A 21486-nucleotide genomic window follows, 5' to 3' on the forward strand; every position below is an offset into this window, starting at 1 on the left:
AAGAACAACTACAACATGTTTAACTTACACTGCTGTGAGTACTGAAAAGTAGGTTACAGGAGTCATGTCAGATACAGGCAAATAATTTGGTAATCATTATGCAGTTACAGAAGGACAAAATATTTACAGTATAAAATGTAAGAATACTTAAAGCTGTAGATTTAGAAAAAATTAGGGGAGGTAACTTTAGTGATGGTGTGCCATACTTCTGGCGTAAACATTTTATCAGTTTGGTCTGATTAAAAGTGAAAACGTGCTCACAAGCTAAATATATTTTGAGTGAGGAGGTTTCCAGAACATTTATCCATTCCCTCATTAGGAATTAAGTAATGAAGATGAAGAAAGTCAAAGGGGAAGGAATAAATGAAACAAGAGTCCAGCCATCAATTTTTGCTTTAACTCTTTTCTTACTTCGAAGCTTCTGACGTAGAAAAGGAAAAGCTTATGCATGATAAAGTGTTCCATTCAAATTATTTCCTGGACACTTGGGGAAAACAACACTAGACTATTTGTACACAAACAACTTTGAGGCATTTCGCTTTTAATTTGCATACAATTTCTTAAAGTGAAATCCACATGAAGAAGGGTGAGATACAACAGAGCCCATTTATCATTTCACAAGTTAACAGCACAAAGTAAACATCTGCCTTCCTTATTAACTAACCTTCATCCCTTACCCCAACTTGTCACTTCCTGCTGCAAGTTTCCATGCCAAACAAACGCACGGACTAGTTCCAAACTCCACAGATGTGCACATCTGGACTTCAGTGGTACTGCAAATTATAACTGCAAGAATACATTGAAATAGAAAGTTTTCAGATAGGCTTATTTTCACTGAATGTTTCCCAGATCAAGACCCAAAGTTCACAGTAAAAAAAACCACTCATTGAGCTGTTGAAGTTCAGCTACTTAGCTGACTTCCTCTGTGGAGCACATATCTAAGGAGAAAAAAGAATAATACTTCCTTGTCAGATAAGAGGGATTACTAAATCTGAATCAGATAGGCCTCAAAACAACTGTGCTGAAATGGACTTTCCAAACACCTTTATCTGGTACACAATTAGAGCATGCTCTTCCCATCCACATTATGATAAAATATCCTAGCTATGCAATTTCCACACATAGTTGCATTTAACCAGGATTTTGGCTTCTTTCAAACTGGCAAATACCATACTGATCAAAATATATTACAGCATTATTATATATACCTACAGTAAAAATACTGTCATGGTACTAAGAACAGCATCATCTTTCTTCTTGCTTTGATGAGACTAAATAGGTCAAACGCAGCTTGAAAGAGGAGCAGTAACAAATCTGTCTGGAAGATCTATCCAAAAATAGAGATGGGAATGTGAGGCTACCTGAATTTAAAAAAAGAAAGAGCCATAAACTGCAAAGAAGCTTGACCTACCAGCAGCAGCAGAAAATCCCTGTCACCTGGAGCTGTCTTTAATTTAGACCTTAGAAATATAAAACTGATTTAACTTTATGCCTAAGATTCTGTGACACTACTCACTGAATTCCCTGTGTAACAGTTGAAAGAAAAAAATATCAATTGTGCTGAATTGGAAATCGCAGAACTCAGAATTGCCTGTGTCTGATAGTAAGGGTTTGCATATGGACACAAGCCTACACTTCACAGCACATCTGTCAATGCCAGCAGTTCTATCTGGGATCTACCTTCTTCCCCTCCCCTCTCAGTGTAGATTCTCCAACAATTCAATTGAATCTGAAATATTTCAGTACCAGAGAAGAGACTCTGACAAAAAAGAAAATCTTCATACACACTAATACTTACTAATTCTGTAATCATGTTTCCTATATATTTAACACTAGTGTGACAAAATTCTTGGTAATTATATGTCATGCAAGTAACTTAAATGAAGAGTTAGCACTATCTAAACCCATAAACATATCACTAGGAGTTACTTCTGAGTCTACAAGACAAGTATTTCTGCAATATTGACTAGGTGAGTATGCTCATAACATAATAGGCTCAGTTGGAGGTATGTAACAGGTATCTAAAGACAGCACAGCCTTCAGAAGCACTGTAGCAGCAACACCTTTGACCTAAAATAGACTTTTTTTTTTTAAGAGGACTTGAACAGAGGTACATTGGAAATTGTTCTTAGGAAAAATGGTGGTTCTGTAGTTACTCAAATAGTTTAGCTTTTGTTACTTAAAGTTGCTGTAGTTTGTGTTCTTTCTCTGACAGGATAAAATGTTTTTACTCACTCTACCCATGTTGCTATTGTTTAGGTCACAACAGAGATATTGAGAACATACAGTACCTTTCTGCAGCTGCTTAGACTGCTGCTATTCCTTCTCTGCAATTCTTTGGTGAGTACATTTTCATCAATTCCAAGTATGAAAATAAACTCCCTGGAGTCCAAAATTTTATTTTTTATATTACAAGAAAGGTCTACTTGTAAATCACTTATTCTTTTCTCCTACAATACCCACAGGTTTCAAAATAAAATAATTACAAATGAAATTATTAGAAGAATAGCAAGAGTTGTGATAGTCTTCTGTTGTACTGGGTATTTCCCTTTTTTAACTAGCATACATTCTAACAGAAATCCCACAGTACAAACCAGATAATTTAAACTAGAAAACAAAACACAAACTACTCAGTCCAATGTGAGAGCATGTGTATGTGTGTATAATACTGTAAAAGTAGTCACACATTAGAGGTATATAATTGGAACAGCATTTTCCTTCATGAACCTGCTATTATTGAGGCAGTGACAAGGTTTCCATTTCTTTGTTTTCTGCGCTCTTTAAAAAATGGCTATTGCCACATTTTGTGAACCACAATACTGTACAAGCAGAAGCCTGTTGCTATCAGGTAAGGAGTAATAATACTAGTGCAAACAGGTGCAGAGAATTCCTCCAGTTTTGGGATGAACTAGTTACATAACAGACAGGCCAGGCATTTTCTTCAAAACCGCACTTGTGCATCTTACCCACTCAGACATACATCCTTTTCTGTCTTGGTCTTCTTATTACAAGGGTGGGTGGGGGAGAGCCACCATCTCATGTGGTATTTATCACAGGCATGATTTCTTGACTGTTTCCTACTAATATTATGAATGGTTTATATCAAGTCAAAGAACAATAAATGTGTCAAGCATCAAGAAAGTGACAATAATACTGATTTAAAATATTCAGTAAAGATTCTCTTCTGAGATGTAAGTCCAGGAAGGAACAGGAATGAACTTAATACTGTACCATTACTTGATCATCACAGAATGCACTCCCAGATGACAAAGAACAAGTGGTTATTGCTCTCTGTTCATCCAAAGCTGTGATAGGCAGTTTATTTAGGTAAGTGCTTGACATACCAGAATGTTGTCAGACCAGTTCTCGCTATACTGTCCCCCCTTAGCTTATTTCTTTAAAAGGAATTTTTTTTAAAAAAAGGAATAAAGGAAAAAAGGCAAGAAGAAAATCTCAGCAGGCTAACCCTCATCTTCTCTCAGCTCTGTGGGGAGAAATTTATATTGCTGTTGGCGGATCTGAGCAAGTTTTTTCCTTGCCTCTTCCAGCTCTCTTTCCTTCTTCAGCATTTCTTCTTGGGCTGCAATGATCTAGAAAAAGAAGCATTATGACAGAAATGAATGCAGTCTGTAAAAGAACTTTTCTATGACACTAGTTTCACAATGGCTGTAAGCATTTTCCAGAGAAGTTTCAATGACTTCAGTAGGAATTGCTCAAATGTTTTCCAGGTTCCAAGAAGAACAGTACTTCATTCCCACTTGTTTCTTATGGAGAACTTAAAAACAAGAATCTTCCAGAATAGTTTTACCATACACCCATGTTTGATTTTATAGTGCTATGCTCTCCCCAGCATTGAGTGAGAGGTTAGCAAAAATCAGATACTAATTTTTCCAGGTATTCATAGTATTTTTCTGCATTTTGAAGTGTAAGAAAAGACAGTAACATGGGCACACAGAAATAACAAGTTTCAGTATGTTTTAAATGGTAACCACAGCTCATGCTGTTCCAAATTCACAACATCAAATGCAGAAGCTAGTATGACCTCAGACCCTTGGAATCTTTAATTTTCTCATATTTATTAAGGTTAGGGTAACAAAATTTAATCAGATCTTCTCTCTTACGATTTTTATCTTTGATGATGACACATATGCAAAACTGGTGTTCCATTAAGACTATGGGATATTTCAAGTGCTTCATAGAGGTTTGAAAAGAACCATTAATTAATTAGGAAAATAAAGACATTGTACTATTGCAGATGCTTTTATGGTAAAAGCTCAATAAAGAGATAGTCATGCTACATTATTTCACTTTGCTGTTTTATCAGTGGTTACCTAACAGGGAGGCATCAAGCAACTCACAGATTCCTAGGTAGCCTTGTCTAGTCCACAATACAGCATATGGACACTGCAACACTACGCTGCTTCTCCATGAGACAGTTTTTCTCTGCTATAGTTTTTCGCGATTGTACCAACCTGAGCAATGCCACCCACAAACTTTGTTTTGACTACAACGTCATCATCTTCTGCTTTTCCAAATGCTGCTTTTTGGGCTGCCCTGACAAGATTGTCTGATGCTCGCTTGACAGCATTCCCCGCAGCCTTGGGAAAAGACAAAAAAAATTTAGTAATAACAAAAATGCATAATTGCAACATCAGTTCTTCTGAGCACCAAAACTAAAACATCTTTGCTTGACTATGCAAGAAGCTGGTTGGTTTTCTGTTTGTTTGTTTCCATGAAAAGCAAATTAATCTTCAAAAAATCAGTGCTTTGGTCAAAATTAGTCTTCCTTGATAGTGCTAAAAGATGGAGCTGCACATGGAAGTGTAAATGAGATCTTCCATATACCACTGGCAGTTCTTTAAACTTGTCCCCCTAAGTCACATTTTATATTTCAAAATTTTATATTTTAAAGATTTGACCTATACTACTTCCTTGGCTCTTACTGGAATCCTTCTTCCTACCTCAATATCATCAGTAATTGAACAGAGGCAAGAAATCTCTGAGCTGATGAGGATTTAGAGCTGAGAGGTATCATACTCATTCTGAGAGACAGAGTGTTCTACTCAGTTGTACATAGAAATACTGAAAGGTGGATCCCTAAATGTATTTCAAGTGCTTCAGCAAAGAAGCAACTTCAAAGAATGGGATAGGCCACCATTCAAAGATATTTCCACCTCCTGAGCAAAAGAAACACCTGTGAAGAATTTAGTTGAGATACCAGAAGGAACACGTTACCTAGACTCCTGTAGTAACGGGCCAAAGAGCATTCATGGGAAATGCAGTTCAAATGTCTGCTCACAAACCTTGTCATTGTTTGTAGGGGTAGGAAAGAAAAACATAATACACTCAAACCTAACCTATTGACTAGACTATATGAAAACATATGTGCTGAGGGCAAAGCCAGCTGAAAAATCATAGTAGATCTGGCAAATCCACCAGTAAAAATACCCAATAGATATCATCTAAATGGTTTAGCTACGATAAAGGACCCTGTTTCCAAGCACAGACTGCTTTTTCCTTCATTATTCATTATGGGACAAATGCAACACTTGGTAAAGTAGCAAAGTTCAATTTCAGTCAGTGCTTGGACTTCTTTCCACATTCCCTTCCAACTTTTCACATTCCATGTCTATTTAATAATATTTGCCTACAGTAACTGAGTACCTTGAATTTCCTGACAGAGCTGAGAAAATGTGGTCTCTAGTACATGATTTTGTTCCTCTTTGTATTCTTTGTTCTGCATTTAAAATTCATTCAGATTTATCTCAAAGACTGGATATTAAAATGAAGATTGAATTACAGTCAGAACTATCTACCAGCTCCTGATACCTCCACCACAGACCCATGACAATGCCAATCCATATGAATTCACAGTATAGCACTGAAATCATCACGTCTCCAAGGTTAACCACTTTCTCTAAAAACAAACAGATTTCATTTACTTTTGCATTTATTTTCTACTCCTAAGTACTTAAATCAATTTTCTACTTGGAAAAAAAACCTTGCATCATTCAAAAATGAAGAATAAAACTAGCAGTGAAGTGAGCTTTAGCTACTGCCCAATAATGTGAAATGCATAATCACTTGATCTTTGATGAACGGTAGTCTTTCCTAGAATCCTACAGAGAAGAAAAACTGGACTGAAGTCTGAAAATACAGGAAACCTAACATTTTGGATTTATATATAACATTATAACATGGATATATAACATACATAACATGGATATATACATAACATTATTTATATAACAGTGTTTACATTGTGTTACTATGGGTTTCTGGTAATAAAGAATACAAGTACCTGTAGCCTCCTCATGGCTTCAGAGTCATGATCAGCCTTTACTTTGCAAGCCACAAGCAATTGTGCTGTAGAAGCTGCGACTTGTTTTGCAGATGAGATGAGCTTCTCTTCACTAGCATGGCCTTGTACTGAAGCATTAGCCGCTTCACAAAGATTGCTGGTTGCAGCTGCCACCATTCGGGCCTAGGAGTCAGTAAAGAAAGTCACTACGTATTGTCACAGGACATAGTTTCTTCAGAGAAGGCGCTAGCTTCACTGATATTTTGCAGTCCAACATAAAAGAGAAGTAGTTACTCACAGCGGAAATAAGTCCCTGAGACCACTGTCCATCATCAGCTGCATTTGCAGGGATTGCTCCAACCTGGAAAAACAGTTCAGAGATGACTTACAGTGAAACAGAAAATACAACTGTTTTGTCTTCGATTCAGGCATGCAACAAGTAGTGGAAAAAGGAGAACACCTACAGCTGTGGCTGTGCACAGTGCACAACACAAAGTCCACCTGAATGTTAGTAGTCAGTGAGTGTGCTTTCAGCTTGAATTGTCCCACTCTTGAATCACATTCAGAAATCCCAGAGTAATATCAGTTGCAGTGGAAACTTTGGCATAAGCAACACTGAACAGTGGATCACAATTACTGGACCTTTAATACAAGTTATTTCTGTCTCTACCACACATTTAGATTTACATTATTTCTGAATCTCTTCTGATTCTAGCATTAGAAAAGGTACAAAACAGAATGTGGAGCCATATGGATGCCCTCCAACTGCCTTCATACTTAATGATATTTGATGAAAGCATCCCTGTTTTCTTCTTAGTTTATCCACCGAAGAGTGGCATCAGCAGTACTGGCAACAATCAAGAAACAATTTTCTTTCCACTTCAGGTGAAATAAAAAAAATTCCTACCACGAAGTATCATGGGAAATTTATGTGGGACAAGAATGTGCCTGGTTCACATATATCCATATAACCCACCATTTCCAGACCAGTTAAAAAGTGTGTGAGAAATTTAAGCCAACAGTAATTACCACTTACTGTTCAGTACTGAAGCACTGGATATGCAGCAGATCAAATTTGTCCTGCCTCCTACATACCAGAGTCCACATCACATGCCTCACAAGGTTTCTTGCAAAAGCAAAATGCTTCCCCCAGTATCAGCAATAAAATCCTCCCACCTGACACACTGAAGCCATTCACTACAGGCAAGAATTTGGTCAATCACTGCAGAAGGAATCACTCCCTGCACATTGGGCTGTACTTCTGTGGAGGTACAGGCCACCACACGTGTCTGAGGATACCCAAAAGTGACAATTATCTAAAAACTAGTAATCAGTAAAGACCAAAAAGAGAGGAGGAACATGGGGTTGGGCTTCATTATATCAGAATTATCTTAATGGCCTTATTTATTTGTGAATCATAATGAGAGGAAGTTGCAGAAACAATTCTGAAGTTTGTTTTTTTTTTCCCCCCCATTACATTTTCATTTTAGGTGGGGTTAATTTCTTCCTTTGCATATCCTAGCCTTACTCACTGGCTCAAGAGAACAGATTCTCCAAGAAGGCAAGCAGCTAACACTTCTCAAGCCATTCACTGCAAAAGTTGTGAACTTTCAGCAAGTCTCTACAGAATAATAAGTAGAGTAAAATGGCTGTATATTCAGTAAAACAGGCTGAACAGATCTGTCAATATGACACTAAATTTGACAGGTGTGCTTCTATTAGAATAGTAAACTACACCTTTCCTCTAACAGATAAAGTGATGTTTTTGTTTTTAAGCAGTTTTCATTAATCACTCCCAAGCTCCTCTCCTTCCGTACTCTCACAGAACAGGTAAGAGACTAGATCCCATTTTGATGCTTTCCCTGTTGCAACTTGTCCTTTTTACCCACCTTTCCCTGTGCCACCAGTTCTCTCTGTGCTGCTGAAGCTGACTTCACAAGGGCGCTGGTAGCAGCTGCAATGGATTTAGCTGCTTCCAAGATCTGTTCTTCAAAATCCAGAGTCTCATCTGCTTGCTATAACCAAGAAAAAAAACAATGTCAGACGTTATCCACAAGAAAACTGTAGCATTTTCAAAATCAAGGACATATGCAAGTGGTGACAAAATTTTGAAACACAGGAATAGATTCAAAAAGAGGTACAACATCATTTTCTGCAAAGGAATTTCACATGAAATACAGCTAAGAAGTATTTAAGATCACTCATGTTAATAAGTTGCAGCTGTGACTGATCCATGGGAAATTGAATATCACACAAGATAAATCAAGAATTGTCTTCAACTTTCTAATAAATGACACTCCACTGGGCATACTCAAAATTACATTCAAAAAAGTCTGAAAAGAAATTCTTGCCTTTACCTATCAAAGTTATCTTTATAGCACTACAATACTGACTTCCAGAATCACTAAATTAGATGGAGTGTTTTCAAAATACATAAATACATTAAAAAAAGAACAGTGGTAGGTGCATATTGTCTCCTACACCTGTACTAAGAAATATAACATAGACATCAAGCCAGTGAATGGGTTCAGCAGATTTCAGTAAGAGCTGTTATTACACAGAGAGCAGCATTGTACAGCAGTCTGGTTCGGTCGCCTCGAAGATACAAAGTTCCAAAGGTCTGTCTGGAATGCTTAAATCATCCAAACATATCTTTCTGCAAGCATGTGTAAATATATTAAATCTTTCTAATGAGGTTTCTAAGTTGTTAAAGGCAAATCTGATGCTCCATAAAACAACTTGACTTTCTAATCATTGAGGCATATACTGAAATCGTTTATCCATTTAGGCATGCATACTAGTTTCTAAACAGTTAAAATAGATAGATAAACAGTTGTAATTTTTTATATATAGATATGAAATAAACTGGTGTAATTTCTTGACTGTGATCCAATCGCAGGCCTACCAGAATCCAACACAGCAGGACTGCTGGATATGATACCAAAAGAGACCACCTTGAGACACATGAGGCTTTTGAAATACAGGGTTTTTTTTCCCAATTTATTCAACCACCACATGCTTGTGTCAAATAATAACTTTAGGAACATGAGCTAAGTTCCTAAAGTTTGAGTTAGAAAATTGGGCACTTCATTTGCAAGGCCAGATGCATTAATCTGATTTTAAAGCAAGATTTGTTCTCCGGTTGCTACTATCTGATTAGTATATCAGATAGTCATTTATTTAAAAAAACTAATTATAATTAACTACAAAATAGCATAAAGCAGTGCTCAATCCTATAGCATTTCACATTATTGCTACCATACAAACTAAAACAAATACAGGAGATGAAATTGTAGTGTCCATGGACAGCATAAAATCTTAACCACCTGAAAATTAAAAACTAATGCATAGATGAAATTGCTTGGCACTTTAAATTATTTCTTATTAGGAAGAGACACCTAGTGCAAAGAAAGAGATTGGTCTTGCTGTTGGGCTAATCGCATCAACTGAAGTGCATGTCTTTGTCAAATGAACAACTCACGTTCCATCTAAATTTTTGGCTATGACTGCAAATGTAACATCACAACCATTATTATATTTCAGTAGTAATCACATTGAGTTTCTCAAACTTCCAACACCTACATTTCTTCTCATTGCACAACTCCTTTTATTTATGGAAAAAAGGAAAAAAATCCATTCACATTTGATCCACCATGTGAAGAATTTATTTTTGATCTGGCTTTAACTACACTCAAACTGCAGCACTTCCAATGAGTTTTCATTTTCTCTATGAACGCCTTATTTTCTAGTCCTTCCCTTTAGCTATTCCTTCAGCATTTTCAAGTATGACATCTAAGGGCTGGACATGTATGTCTGAGATGGAGTAGAGAGAATGCTTAGTCAGCACTATGGTTACATTTACCTTCCTGTACCTACCTAAAAACATTCCTCAGCTATAGCAACATGTAGAAGTGCAAGACTGAGCACGCAGTAAAGAGCCCTACAAGAAATGCCATTTTTCTGCTTATTCTCATTATTAAGGACTGTGTCATGGCAGGTTCATGCTCACCAATAGTGCTGTCACAGCTTGTGTCACTTCACAACCTTAATGAACGAAGTCACAATGATGTGATAGCAGAAAAATTCACGTTGTAAGATTTTGAATTACTTTAGAAAGCTATTTTTCTTTAGAAAATCAGACGCATGAGACCAGTGATAAACTTTTCCTTCTTCAGTTAGCCACTATAAGACAGCACTGCTTCTTCCAGAAACTTAGCTAATAAGCTATTACTGACTATGTATGGGTGTAAGTGGATTGGAAGATGAGGTCACCAGAACAGACAAGCCAAAACTGTTAGGCTAGCTACAAAGTCTGCAGTATAAAAATGTTGATTATGCCATTAAAAAGGATATAATTTGTTTCTGTACTTTCTTTTGACCAATCTTCTACAGAATCTCCTTTTTTAGGGGTGGCATAAATAAAGTCAGGGTTAATAGGAGAACAAATAAACCCCAATGTCACTGCTAAACATTAGAAAAAATTACAAAAGACAAACCATTTTCTTTTGAAGTAGCTCTCATCTTCTATTCCATAAAGAGGAAACCTATATGGATAAGTTAGTGCACTGAGCCATGAAAAACACAATAACCATTTCAGAGAAAGTCTGCTCTTGGCATAGCTGCTGCTTGCTACCATAAAAGGCCCTACACAACTTATAAGTCTCTCAAAGAGCAGATCTACTGATTGAAGAGCACTTTGTGGATGTATTTAAAATCAGATTTGATTATGAGTCTGCAAGAAGTCTTCTAAACCTGCTTGAGAGTCAATGTACTCCTTCATATTGCCTTCTACTATGTTAAAACCCCCGGAGACAGGGCAGGACACTGTAGGAATATGTTTGATATATAGTTGGATTAAATAACAACCTAATATATCAAACATATCACACAGAGTCCTGCAGAAAAAGACATCCAGATTTGATTCATCTTGGGGAAAAAAAGGACAAACTGCTGAAAGTTAGCAGCAGGGAACTCTTATTGACTACTGAAGACTCTTGTGTTTGAAGGCATATGCCTACATAGAAGCATGAAGAGCATACCACCAGAATAGTGTACATACTGCAATGCTCTCTGCTATTGTATCCCGTCTACAGCACCACTTTCCTTAAAGTGTTCTTTTTTCAGTATTAACAAAGCATATTGTTTTAATTATATAAAATTACTTTTTTTCTGCAAAACATCAGAAATTTTGGGAGGCTGTTATTTTACAGCCAGGGTCATATTTACAGAATGAGGGGCAAGAGGTGGCTGCATGGGACGACTAGTGCAAAAATGCTAAGAGGAAACAAGGAAAAAAATAATTAAAAAACATAAAAGTACCAAAAAATTTAAGATAGTGGAACAAATTAGAAAAAAACCCTATGTTCAACCACTGAAGTTTTCTTTAGAGATAACAGACAAACTGGAAAAAACAAGATGAAAATTTCAAGTCTAAAAGAAGCTCACCCAAAAACAGAGAATCAGCCACCAATCAACAATGAAGCAGATGGTGGGTTTCTTGCCGGCACGTTATTCTAAAATAATAAACAAAGGGCTTCTCTGCCAGTTTACTTAATGATGATGATTACTAACCAAAGGAAGATACTGGACTGGATGGACCAGCTATCTGTTCCGTTGTAGAAGATAGCTACTACTGCTGCATTTCATATACTAAGCATAAGTAAAATCTATTCTATCAACCTTATTACCTAGCCCAGGTATTCACACTACAACACCATATACGTTGTCAAAGACTCGAGCATCAGAAAGACAGAGGCTGTTCAGTGCAGGCAATCCTGCTCTCAGAAGACACTAGATAACACTGGTCTTGTCCAAAATTTAACTCTTCAACAGGAAAACTGATATTTGAGCCGCTCTGAAATCTTCTCATACCTTTGATATACATTACAATTCATATTGTGAAAGAGATTAAACATCTAAGTACAGACTGGAAGGGATGTTAAATTTCCAAATTAAGCAAAGAGTTAAATATGAATTTTACTTTATGAAAATGACAAATAAGCAGACCAATAAATCACAGAGAGGCTGGATGCTCAAATTAACATGTTAAATGAGGAGCAGGTGTGGGATCTGTATTCACTAGAAAATTACAATGACCCTGGAGTGGCTTAGATATTGGAAAGAAACTGCTCCATGGTAACCAAGCAACACACATATGCTATTGTGCAGTCAGTGTATAGAAAAGGTGATGGAGGACTCTTCCTCTCCTCCAACTCAGCCTGTGTCCTCTGCTCTGCAGAATCTCATTATAAGGAACCATTTTTTCTTTATAAACAAAATGGATGCACTTATTAAAAAATGCAGGACAAAGAGCACTTCTTTTTCATGAGCTAATTTATCCCTGCCACCAAATGGGGAAAAAAAAGTCCTCAAAGAGTGAAGCTACCAAGAACTATTTCATCTGATGATCCTGAATGGCAGAATACCACTCTGTGCTGAAAACAAAAATTTAAAACAATTCTTGAGGGCCTGTTTTTTAGAAAGATTTTTCATTAGCCTTAGAAAACAGTTTTGTACCTACAAAGCAGCTTAAGCAGGAAAGTAGACGTAGTCCTTCCTGAATTAAATTACAAAGCTAAAGCGTAATTTCATTTTAAAGATAGAATTATATGCAACAGTTATTCCTTCTAATGCCTGTCTCTTATTCCACATAGGCAAAAGGTAGCAATTCTTGGTGATCCAGTCACGTGAACCATGCATACAGACAGAAGTAACAGCTGTGTCATACATTCCCACTGTATCACACATGAAGACAGTTGACTTTATTTTATGTAATATATTCAGACAGGTTTGAAATTACCTGGCAAGATGCAACACTAACTGCTTTCATAGAGAACTGTAATTCATTTTCCTTCAGGAAAATTGAAGAAAAAGGGTCATATGACATATTTGATACCAAAGCATTTACCCTTTTAGCATGGAATAAAATGTTAGGCTTTTAAACATAGAAAATCCTGAAGTTCTTGTATTCTGCTCAATCCTTTCTATGTTGTTGCTGCTGCTTTATCCCACTACATGACACATGTTCAGATGAGAACAAAAGCTCCTCACAGGGGAGCAGGTGAGAATGACTCTCCGTAACAGTAAAATAAGTTTGGAAACAGAAAGCTAAATAATCAACAGTAATTATACTGTAACAAGTATTTCTAACCCTTCACTTTTCTTCCGTTACTTGCTCGTGTCTTGTACTTGACTTGCTCCCTGAAAAGCATCTTTTTAACCTCTTCCTTCAGAGTTAAGTCCTACCTAGTGCAGCATTTAGTGGCACTGAGACAGATGCAAATTTCTGATTGTTTATGCCATTGTCATGGACAGTAAAAAACACCAAGCCAACATATAGGCTATATGCATCATCTACCTTATTACCTTCAAAGAAACAATTGGGGTAGACACTCACCTTTGGCTTGGCTCTTGGTTTCAGCTGCTCTAACTTCTTTGCTGCAGCCTCAATTGACGCTGCAGCTCCGAGTAGCTCTGTCTCTGCAATGACTGTTGGGTCTTCTGGATCCACCCACTCTGTCCCTGAAATTAATGGAAAGGAAGACAATAACTTCAGTGCCACTGTGAGCTGCCATTCAAACAGCGTGATTTACAATCACATTTCAAGTGTCAAATACAGAATGCATTCTGTAGAAAGCTCCTTTTAATAATGCAATGGAACAAAATGCTATAATTTATGCTGAGTGTAACATTGTTTAAAAAAAAAGGTATTTAGCAGGAATATTTTGTTATGAAAGCAATTTAAGAACTGCATAATCAAAGCAGCTGGGAACAAAACTATCACTCAGCTTTCACTTAACTGGGCTCTTACTAAGTCCTTGACCAAATCTGTAAGGTAGAGTGAGAAATCTAAGTAAGAGGTAAAGATGACATGTTACAGACAACAGCCAATCAGGCACAGCACTCTTCAGAGTCTCTTTTTTGGCACTGGTTAGAGATGAAGCTAGTATTGAATGAAGAAAACATGGGTTTTGACAATGTGTTTGTAATGCATTGTAGAAAGGGCCAATAGCAGTTTCTCTAACACATCCAAAGGCTGTCTTTGCTGTTGTTGAGCTTTTGGCATTACTCTCAGCTAAAAGAAATCTTGTAGGCATACAAAGTGAATGCTTGCCTGGAGATCATCTTAAATATTTGCAAGTTTTCAGTGCACCCTTAGTTTCAATTTCATAACATTATTCTCCAATGACGAGCTATAGAAAGCATCCATGTTCTTCACTGGGGGAAGCAAGGAGACAGTCAAAAGTAACATCAGCTTGGGGGAAGAGAAGGAAAGCAGAAAGAAAACTTCTGAGTTCAGAAACAGCAAGGAGAGAAAGCGGCATCATGAGCCTTCCAGCACCTGAAGGGGCCTACGGGAAAGCTGCGGAGAGACTTCTTACAAGGGCATGTTCTGACAGGGCAACAGTTTTAAACTAGAAGAGGGTAGATTTAGACTAGATATTAAGAAGAAATTCTTCACTGTGAGGTTGGTGGGACACTGGAACAGGTTGCCCAGCACGGTTGTGGATGCCCCCTCCCTGGAAGCACTCAAGGCCTGGCTGGATGGGGCTTTGCGCAACCTGGTCTAGAGGGAGGTGTCCCTGCCTATAGCAGGGAGGTTGAAACTAGGTGAATCTTAAAGGTCCCTTCCAACCCAAACCAGACTCTATGAAAAAGGATGGGAAGAAGTGTGCAGAAGACAAAGGAAGACTGAGATACAACATCTGCTTTATTTTTTCAATCTCTTAAGGACTTGTAATACTTACTGAAATTTGATAAAAGTTCGAGAGAACATTACAGTGAAATATCAACTAAAATGTTAACCACTATTAAAGAAGAATGGATAGGAGGTTACTGGCACTTTGCATCAAGAATAGCATAACCTATTTCTGATTCATCGAACATTAAACAAATATACAAAAAAACTTGAATGCTTATGGGTTCACACCGAGTATAAAATAAGGCAGTTCCTGGTATGGATGACTGAATCACAGGGGACTACAAAATGACCTGTTCTTGTTTATGATGTGCTGGGAGAAATTTAAAATACATGGCTTTGTAGTCCTAGAGAGCTATGTCTCATGTTGCTAGTACTCTCTCTCTCTCCCTCTGCATATACATACATAAATATATATACACACACATGTATATAAAATATGAAACACCAGAACATTACCTGAGACAATTTCTCTGCTCAATTGGTGTACAAGATGAAGGAACTCTTTATTAAACCCTAACTTTGGCCACAAAAGTGGGGAAAAAAATAATGGCATTTTTTGTTAGAGGCAGCATACAGAAATACAGACAAATCCAAACTCACAAAATGTAGGAATTCCTCTCAAAAAAAAAAAAGTATTTAACAAAGATGAAAATATTTACAATCAAAATCAGTTAGGAGAAAATTTTGTCCTGTGTCAATAAGTTACCTAGGAATGGTCAAAAAACATTCTATGTTAAATGAAGAAACCTCTAAGGTGTAGAAAAAAATCCCTACAGGTAATACGTAAAAAAGGAATAAAAAAAAGGACAAGTGTAGTTTGATTTCAATGAATATGAATTAAAGATCCAGAAACTACTGGATATAGATTTCTCCAAAGATTAAGAAAAAAGAGTTTTTCTTAAAATCAGTTGGAGAATCGGAAAACTCTGATACTGGCTTGGCTTATTAGTAAGTGAAAAAATAAATTTCCAAACATATGAAAGAGTGCAGAAAAAGGGTAAGTGTTCAATAAATTTACCTGGAGAGGAAAAAGGCATAATAAAGGGGACTGTTACATAGAACAGAGTAAAAAAAATTAAGACCTAGAGGAATAATAAAACATAAGTGGGAATTCATAATTAATTTCTTATGACAAGTATCACATTCCAAGGAACGACTGCAATATTCATAGAATCATAGAATGACCTGGGTTGGAAAGGACAACAATGATCATTGAGTTCCAACCCCCTGCTATGTGCAGGGTCGCCAACCACCAGACCAGGCTGCCCAGAGCCACATCCAGCCTGGCCTTGAATGCCTCCAGGGATGGAGCATCCACAGCCTCCTTGGGCAACCTGTTCCAGTGCGTCACCACCCTCTGGGAGAAAAACTTCCTCCTAATATCTAACCTAAACCTCCCCTATCTCAGTTTAAAACCATTCCCCTTTCAAGTACTGAAAGGCCACAATGAGGTCTCCCCGGAGCCTTCTCTTCTCCAAGCTAAACAAGCTCAGTTCCCTCAACCTTTCCTCATAGGAGAGGTGCTCCAGCCCTCTGATCATCTTAGTGGCCCTAAGATTCTCTGGTCTATCTCAGGAAAGAATGATTGTACAAATTTACTAGAAACCTTTTTGAAAAAGCAGGATTGAAGAAAACGTGATTGGACTGCTTCATTCAAAGTATTTTTCTGTAGCATTCAACAAGCTATGAAATTAGAATGCTTGCATGCCTTTCTGATGGCTGTGAATGCTTGTTTAGAGTGAAGTTTCCTGTTAATCTTGTATTAGATACGCTTTAACAGTAGCAGTCTTAACATATATAACATTACCCATAATACGTATTTCCCCACCTTTTTATGATTACTTCTCTGAAAATGTAATTCATCTCATTTAAAGTGAATAATGTTAGAACTGTTATCCTGAGAGTTTGCACATGCCGTTTTCTCAGTATTTGAGAAAATACCACAAATCCAAGAACAGCGAACTTTGACTAAGCAATGGAATTCTCTATATCGAGTGCTGAATTTAAGCATGTCTGCAAGTTGCTTAATCCTAAAGAGTTCAGGAAATCATCCAGACCATGATTTCTGAAGTCTCATTGTTTCATTAACACACTTTGCCAGGACAGGACCCACACAGAGGGCTATATGCACAACAAACCAAAAGTTTATGTCATTACTAGAAGCTGAGTATTAATTCAGCCAGATGATGGCATCCCCTTTTATTTGAAGCTTTGAAGCAGTTATCACCACAAAGGACTTACATTGCCAGAATAAGAGTGTAGGGAGGGGAACCAGCCATTCAATTACAGTCCAACTCCCAGCTCAGTAAAAATTCTATTAAATTTTGTTTTCTGCTACTGTGGCTCTTGAGTGCTATGCTTGATGGTTCTACCTTCAAAGGCTGCGTGCTTTACAGATGACTTAGGACAAACTATATGAAGTGGAGCAGGGTCAAACTGCCATTACAAACACTGTGGATATTTTTGCACAGATTATACATACTGCAAGCTACACAAGAAATGCAAATTAATCAATAAAACTTTACTGGCAGGGTCATGTACATTATATGTACTCTGGACTTCGATACATTTGTTCCTTGCTACACATGTACAAAAAATTACTGCCTTCTCTAATTGTAAGCTAACATGGAAATGTCATCCCTAAGATCATATTAATGATGTTAGTGACTTGTACAGACATGAATACTAGCATAGAAATTAAACGTTACCAAGACACTTGGAACAGATTTAAAAGGGTCTTTGTTTTGGTTTAAAGTAAAAAAAATTAAAAAATAAAAAAAAAAATCATCATTTCTGGAGTAAAAAGCACGTTGTGCCAGTAACCAGGCTATCCAACTCACCCTTCATAGCTTCTGCTGACTGAATAAGCTCTGTAACAGCACTGGCAACCCGCTTGGAGAAAGCAGCCAACTGATGCTTTAGCTCTGGAGTTGGTTTTTGAAGGATCTAGAGAAAAAGATAAAACATAATAATACATATTAGTAATGGTTTCAGAAACACTGGAATGTTCCCAAAACATTAGCTGCAGGGGAGTTGGACTAGATGGCCTTCAGAGGTCCCTTCAAACTCTAAGGATTCTATGATTCTAAAACACAGTACTCTTTTTATAGTAAATCACTATAAATCACCTGGATCACATCCAGACTACATCTGTCACAACTCCAACAGTTAGAACTCAAGGGAAAGAGGGCAAAAGTCCCTAGATCTAAAATCTGGTAATTTACTTGATTTGAAGCTCCTACGAAAGAGGTTGTTTTTTTTCTTTTCATGTACATTACAGGCCCTACTTCATTTCTGAAGATAAACATAGATGCATTATCTGTGTATATGACTAATTCCAGACAGGTTTATGCAAATAGTCAAAATGAAGTTACCATTCTACCGATCGTTTTTTCCAAGCAGGCATTATTCTCTTCAATTTTGGTTGTAGTTTGGGTCAAGGTCACTTTTCTAAGATTGCAAGAGTTTGGGAGGGGACAACATTCTGAGTTTTATTCTAAAGAAAGTAAAGAGGCTTATGATAAACAAGGCCTGTTTCTCTTGTAGAACAGAACAGAATGTGGAAAATAAAGAATAAAATAAGCAAAAATTGACAGAAGTCCTTGACCTATTCTGGTATTTAGTCTGAAACATTACTGTGACCAACGGAAGACCAAATTTGAAAAATTCCTTAAAGTTCCTCCAAACTAAAAGTATATGACATATCTAATGTAAAATTACATACTGCTATGCAACTCTAGGAATAACAGTAATAACTTCAGTCTTCCCTGAATGACTTTTCATTGCTAGTGGCAAGCATAAACATAACTGTGGCTTCACGTCTATGCTCTGCATACTTCAAGTTTATGTAATTGATTAGACATGACATACTCTCAGCAGTAAGTCAGGCTTGGATTTGCTAATCCACACTTGCAAATTTCAGTTTCATATATTTTAATATGTCTGCTTAAAATCATTTAAATTAAATCTCTAGCAGTTCATGAAGCAGATTCAAATTACCTCCAGAAACTTCAATATCTCAAAAACCTTTGTTCTAATATAGATTATTGCTTTCTACAGCTGTAATAGCAACAGAAGAGCAATGTGTTATTTGATAATTACTTATTGCCAAGAAAAAAACAAATGAATACAAGATGCATGTGTTTGGATTTAAGTGGCATTTTTTTTTTTTCAGAGTTTTGGATGCATCACATCTGGTATGAGTTGGAAAGCTCTGTGAGATGGTGCTAAACTGAGGCTTGGGGATGACATTGGTAAGTGCCTCTTATTTTCCTGGAATCTGCAAAAGGCATGTAAAAGTGCTTTCATAAAGTTTTCATAATGTCTTTGGTCTGGAGAAGTAGAGTTTGTTTAATACATCTAATGCTTAGAGCGCGCTTACAAGAATACTGAAGTATCCTAATTTAATTTCTTTCCTGGAGACCATTTTTAGATCAGCACCCTTACAACCTCCACATCTGCTTCAGAATTCAACCCCATTTCATGCTTCCAGACACCCTTCTGCCTCGTGGTTTGAGCTGCAGTGCTGAGTTTGCTCTACATTGTTTTTCCTGAATAACAGAACTTTTCATAAGATGTTAATAACAGCCACTACAGAAAGAGAGATTATTCTTTTTGGATGGGTCCAGCATGTGCATGCAGGCTCCTGCTTACCAGGAGAACATGTTCCAGGAGTTCCAGGTATCCCAGCGTACATTCTGTTCCAAAGCGCAGGGCTCTCTCTCGAACTTCTTCACTCACCTCCTGGTGATACGATGCTTGCTGAGGAGGCAAAACAACATTAGTACCCCAAAAGTGCCCCAAACAGAAGATGTCTACACGAGGAGGTTAGGGAAAGAGAAGGGAAGAGATTTCTCCTAAAATGCAGAAGACATTTGAACTTGAGAGCCAGCCATTTCTATTATAAAGGGGCAAGCAAACTGGGCTCAAAGAGAAGTAGAGCTCCAGTGCTGAGAACAAAACTGAAAATACATTTCTTATTAGTGGCACAAATTCATCAGTAATCTTTCTTAGTGTTCTTTCTTAAGTGTTGTCAGCAGGCACACTACTCCTTTTATCAGTGAAAAACAAATAGAGAAACTTCTGAAGAGCACTCTGAAAACAGGAGAATTTATGATGTATTTTAATGAAAATATTTATCTTGGATAATAGCTTGGGACTGGAATGGGCTCTTGGGCTCTATGCACACTGTTCTACAGCGCAAGGTTCGTGCCTCTGTGGCTTTTCCTGTCTACTAGTAGCAACAAAAATCAAAACCCTAAGTGTAGTTTTGCAACTCAAAAGTAGATATTTACATCTTTCAGGTTAGAAATGTGCTAAAACTCTCTTAAGTCTCCGCAGTCAGTCTTGAAGGAAATAAAACAGAAACGGTTATCTAGCTCAGACTTGAAAGCACTGGGCTGGATCCAGAATACTTTGTACCAATCAGAGTTCAAGTACCACCCTAGGGTTTTCTAAAAGCCATGTATTTTCTACAATAAAATTCTATGACACTGGGGACCTTTTTACTGCAGGTAGGTGCTGACTGTTGACAAGTAAAACTTCCTAAATAAACTAAAAATTAGCATTTTCTCTCACAGAACAGCCCCACCCACCCGTGCAACTTTCTGTCTTTGATTAGGACAGGAGATTATCTCATTGCTTGCGTATTTTGAGTATTCTCTGCAACCCTCCACATTCGGAACAAGTGCTCTTGTGAGCTGGGCCTGCAACTTGTCTATGGGCACCCTCTGCTGGGAAGTTCAAGATCAGCAGAGCACAGTACACAGAACAGATGATTTGTCACCATCAACTCCTCATCTTGTCAGTAAACAATATGAAGGGAAAGGAGTTAACAAGATGGGATTCTCCCCACCTTCAGCATACTTCAAACAAGTTCCAGAGGTCCAGAAAATCCACTACATCTTACTTTTCATTTTCAAAATAGAACAGAAGACTTCCCCAGTGTTCCGTATAAAGATACTGTAAACATCTTAAAATGCCTCTTTAGCACTTGAGTATAAACTTCCTTTTGTGCTTTGCATACACAACCAAGTCTCATATCAGAGTACTTTTGGAAGCACTTTCAAGGTCCACTGAATCTTAAACCATTTACTTTGCAACAGTCGACAGAGACTTTTGCAATCTAGAGACATACTAACAGGAATCTCACTAGATCAGTTAGGACTTGTAACAGAAATTCTTACTTTCCCAGACGTGCACACCAAGCCTGCCAAAGAATCTTAAACTGAAAAATGTTTCCAAATATCTAGAAAAGGTATTTCCTTATGCCAAGGCTTCTCTCTGCTACCAACTCTCATTTTCTCTATGTATGCTTTCAAAACATTGAGGCAGCACTGCCTCTCATTCTACAATTCCAAGACCACCAGCACCCTGTGGAGTAAAATGTACCAAAACAATCACAGAAACAAAAAATCACGGCTGTTAGAAGGAATTCTGAGAATACATTGAGCCCAACATCCTCCTGCAGGTTCTTTATTAAATT

The 21486-nt window shown here is 37.3% G+C and overlaps 1 protein-coding gene and 1 non-coding gene across 20 annotated transcripts in view; both read right to left on the reverse strand.

The window, feature by feature from the left end:
• Positions 1–524: 524 nt before the first annotated feature.
• Positions 525–21486, reverse strand: part of TLN2 (talin 2) — a 141851-nt gene continuing 120889 nt past the window's right edge. For all 19 annotated transcript variants that reach the window (XM_040706785.2, XM_040706789.2, XM_003641877.6 and 16 more), the window contains 8 exons: positions 19656–19763; positions 17843–17948; positions 13698–13822; positions 8191–8316; positions 6600–6662; positions 6302–6484; positions 4473–4598; positions 525–3590 (listed from right to left, as the gene is read on the reverse strand). In XM_040706785.2, the coding sequence (XP_040562719.1) occupies positions 3462–3590; positions 4473–4598; positions 6302–6484; positions 6600–6662; positions 8191–8316; positions 13698–13822; positions 17843–17948; positions 19656–19763 (966 nt within the window). In that variant the 3' untranslated portion in view covers positions 525–3461. The remainder of the gene's footprint in view (positions 3591–4472; positions 4599–6301; positions 6485–6599; positions 6663–8190; positions 8317–13697; positions 13823–17842; positions 17949–19655; positions 19764–21486) is intronic.
• On the reverse strand, positions 11117–11201 carry MIR190A (microRNA 190a). Its single transcript, NR_031448.1, has one exon. It is a non-coding gene; the product is annotated as a microRNA 190a (primary transcript).

The sequence above is a fragment of the Gallus gallus genome, chromosome 10 (assembly GCF_016699485.2).
Source record: "Gallus gallus isolate bGalGal1 chromosome 10, bGalGal1.mat.broiler.GRCg7b, whole genome shotgun sequence".
NCBI lineage: Eukaryota > Metazoa > Chordata > Aves > Galliformes > Phasianidae > Gallus > Gallus gallus.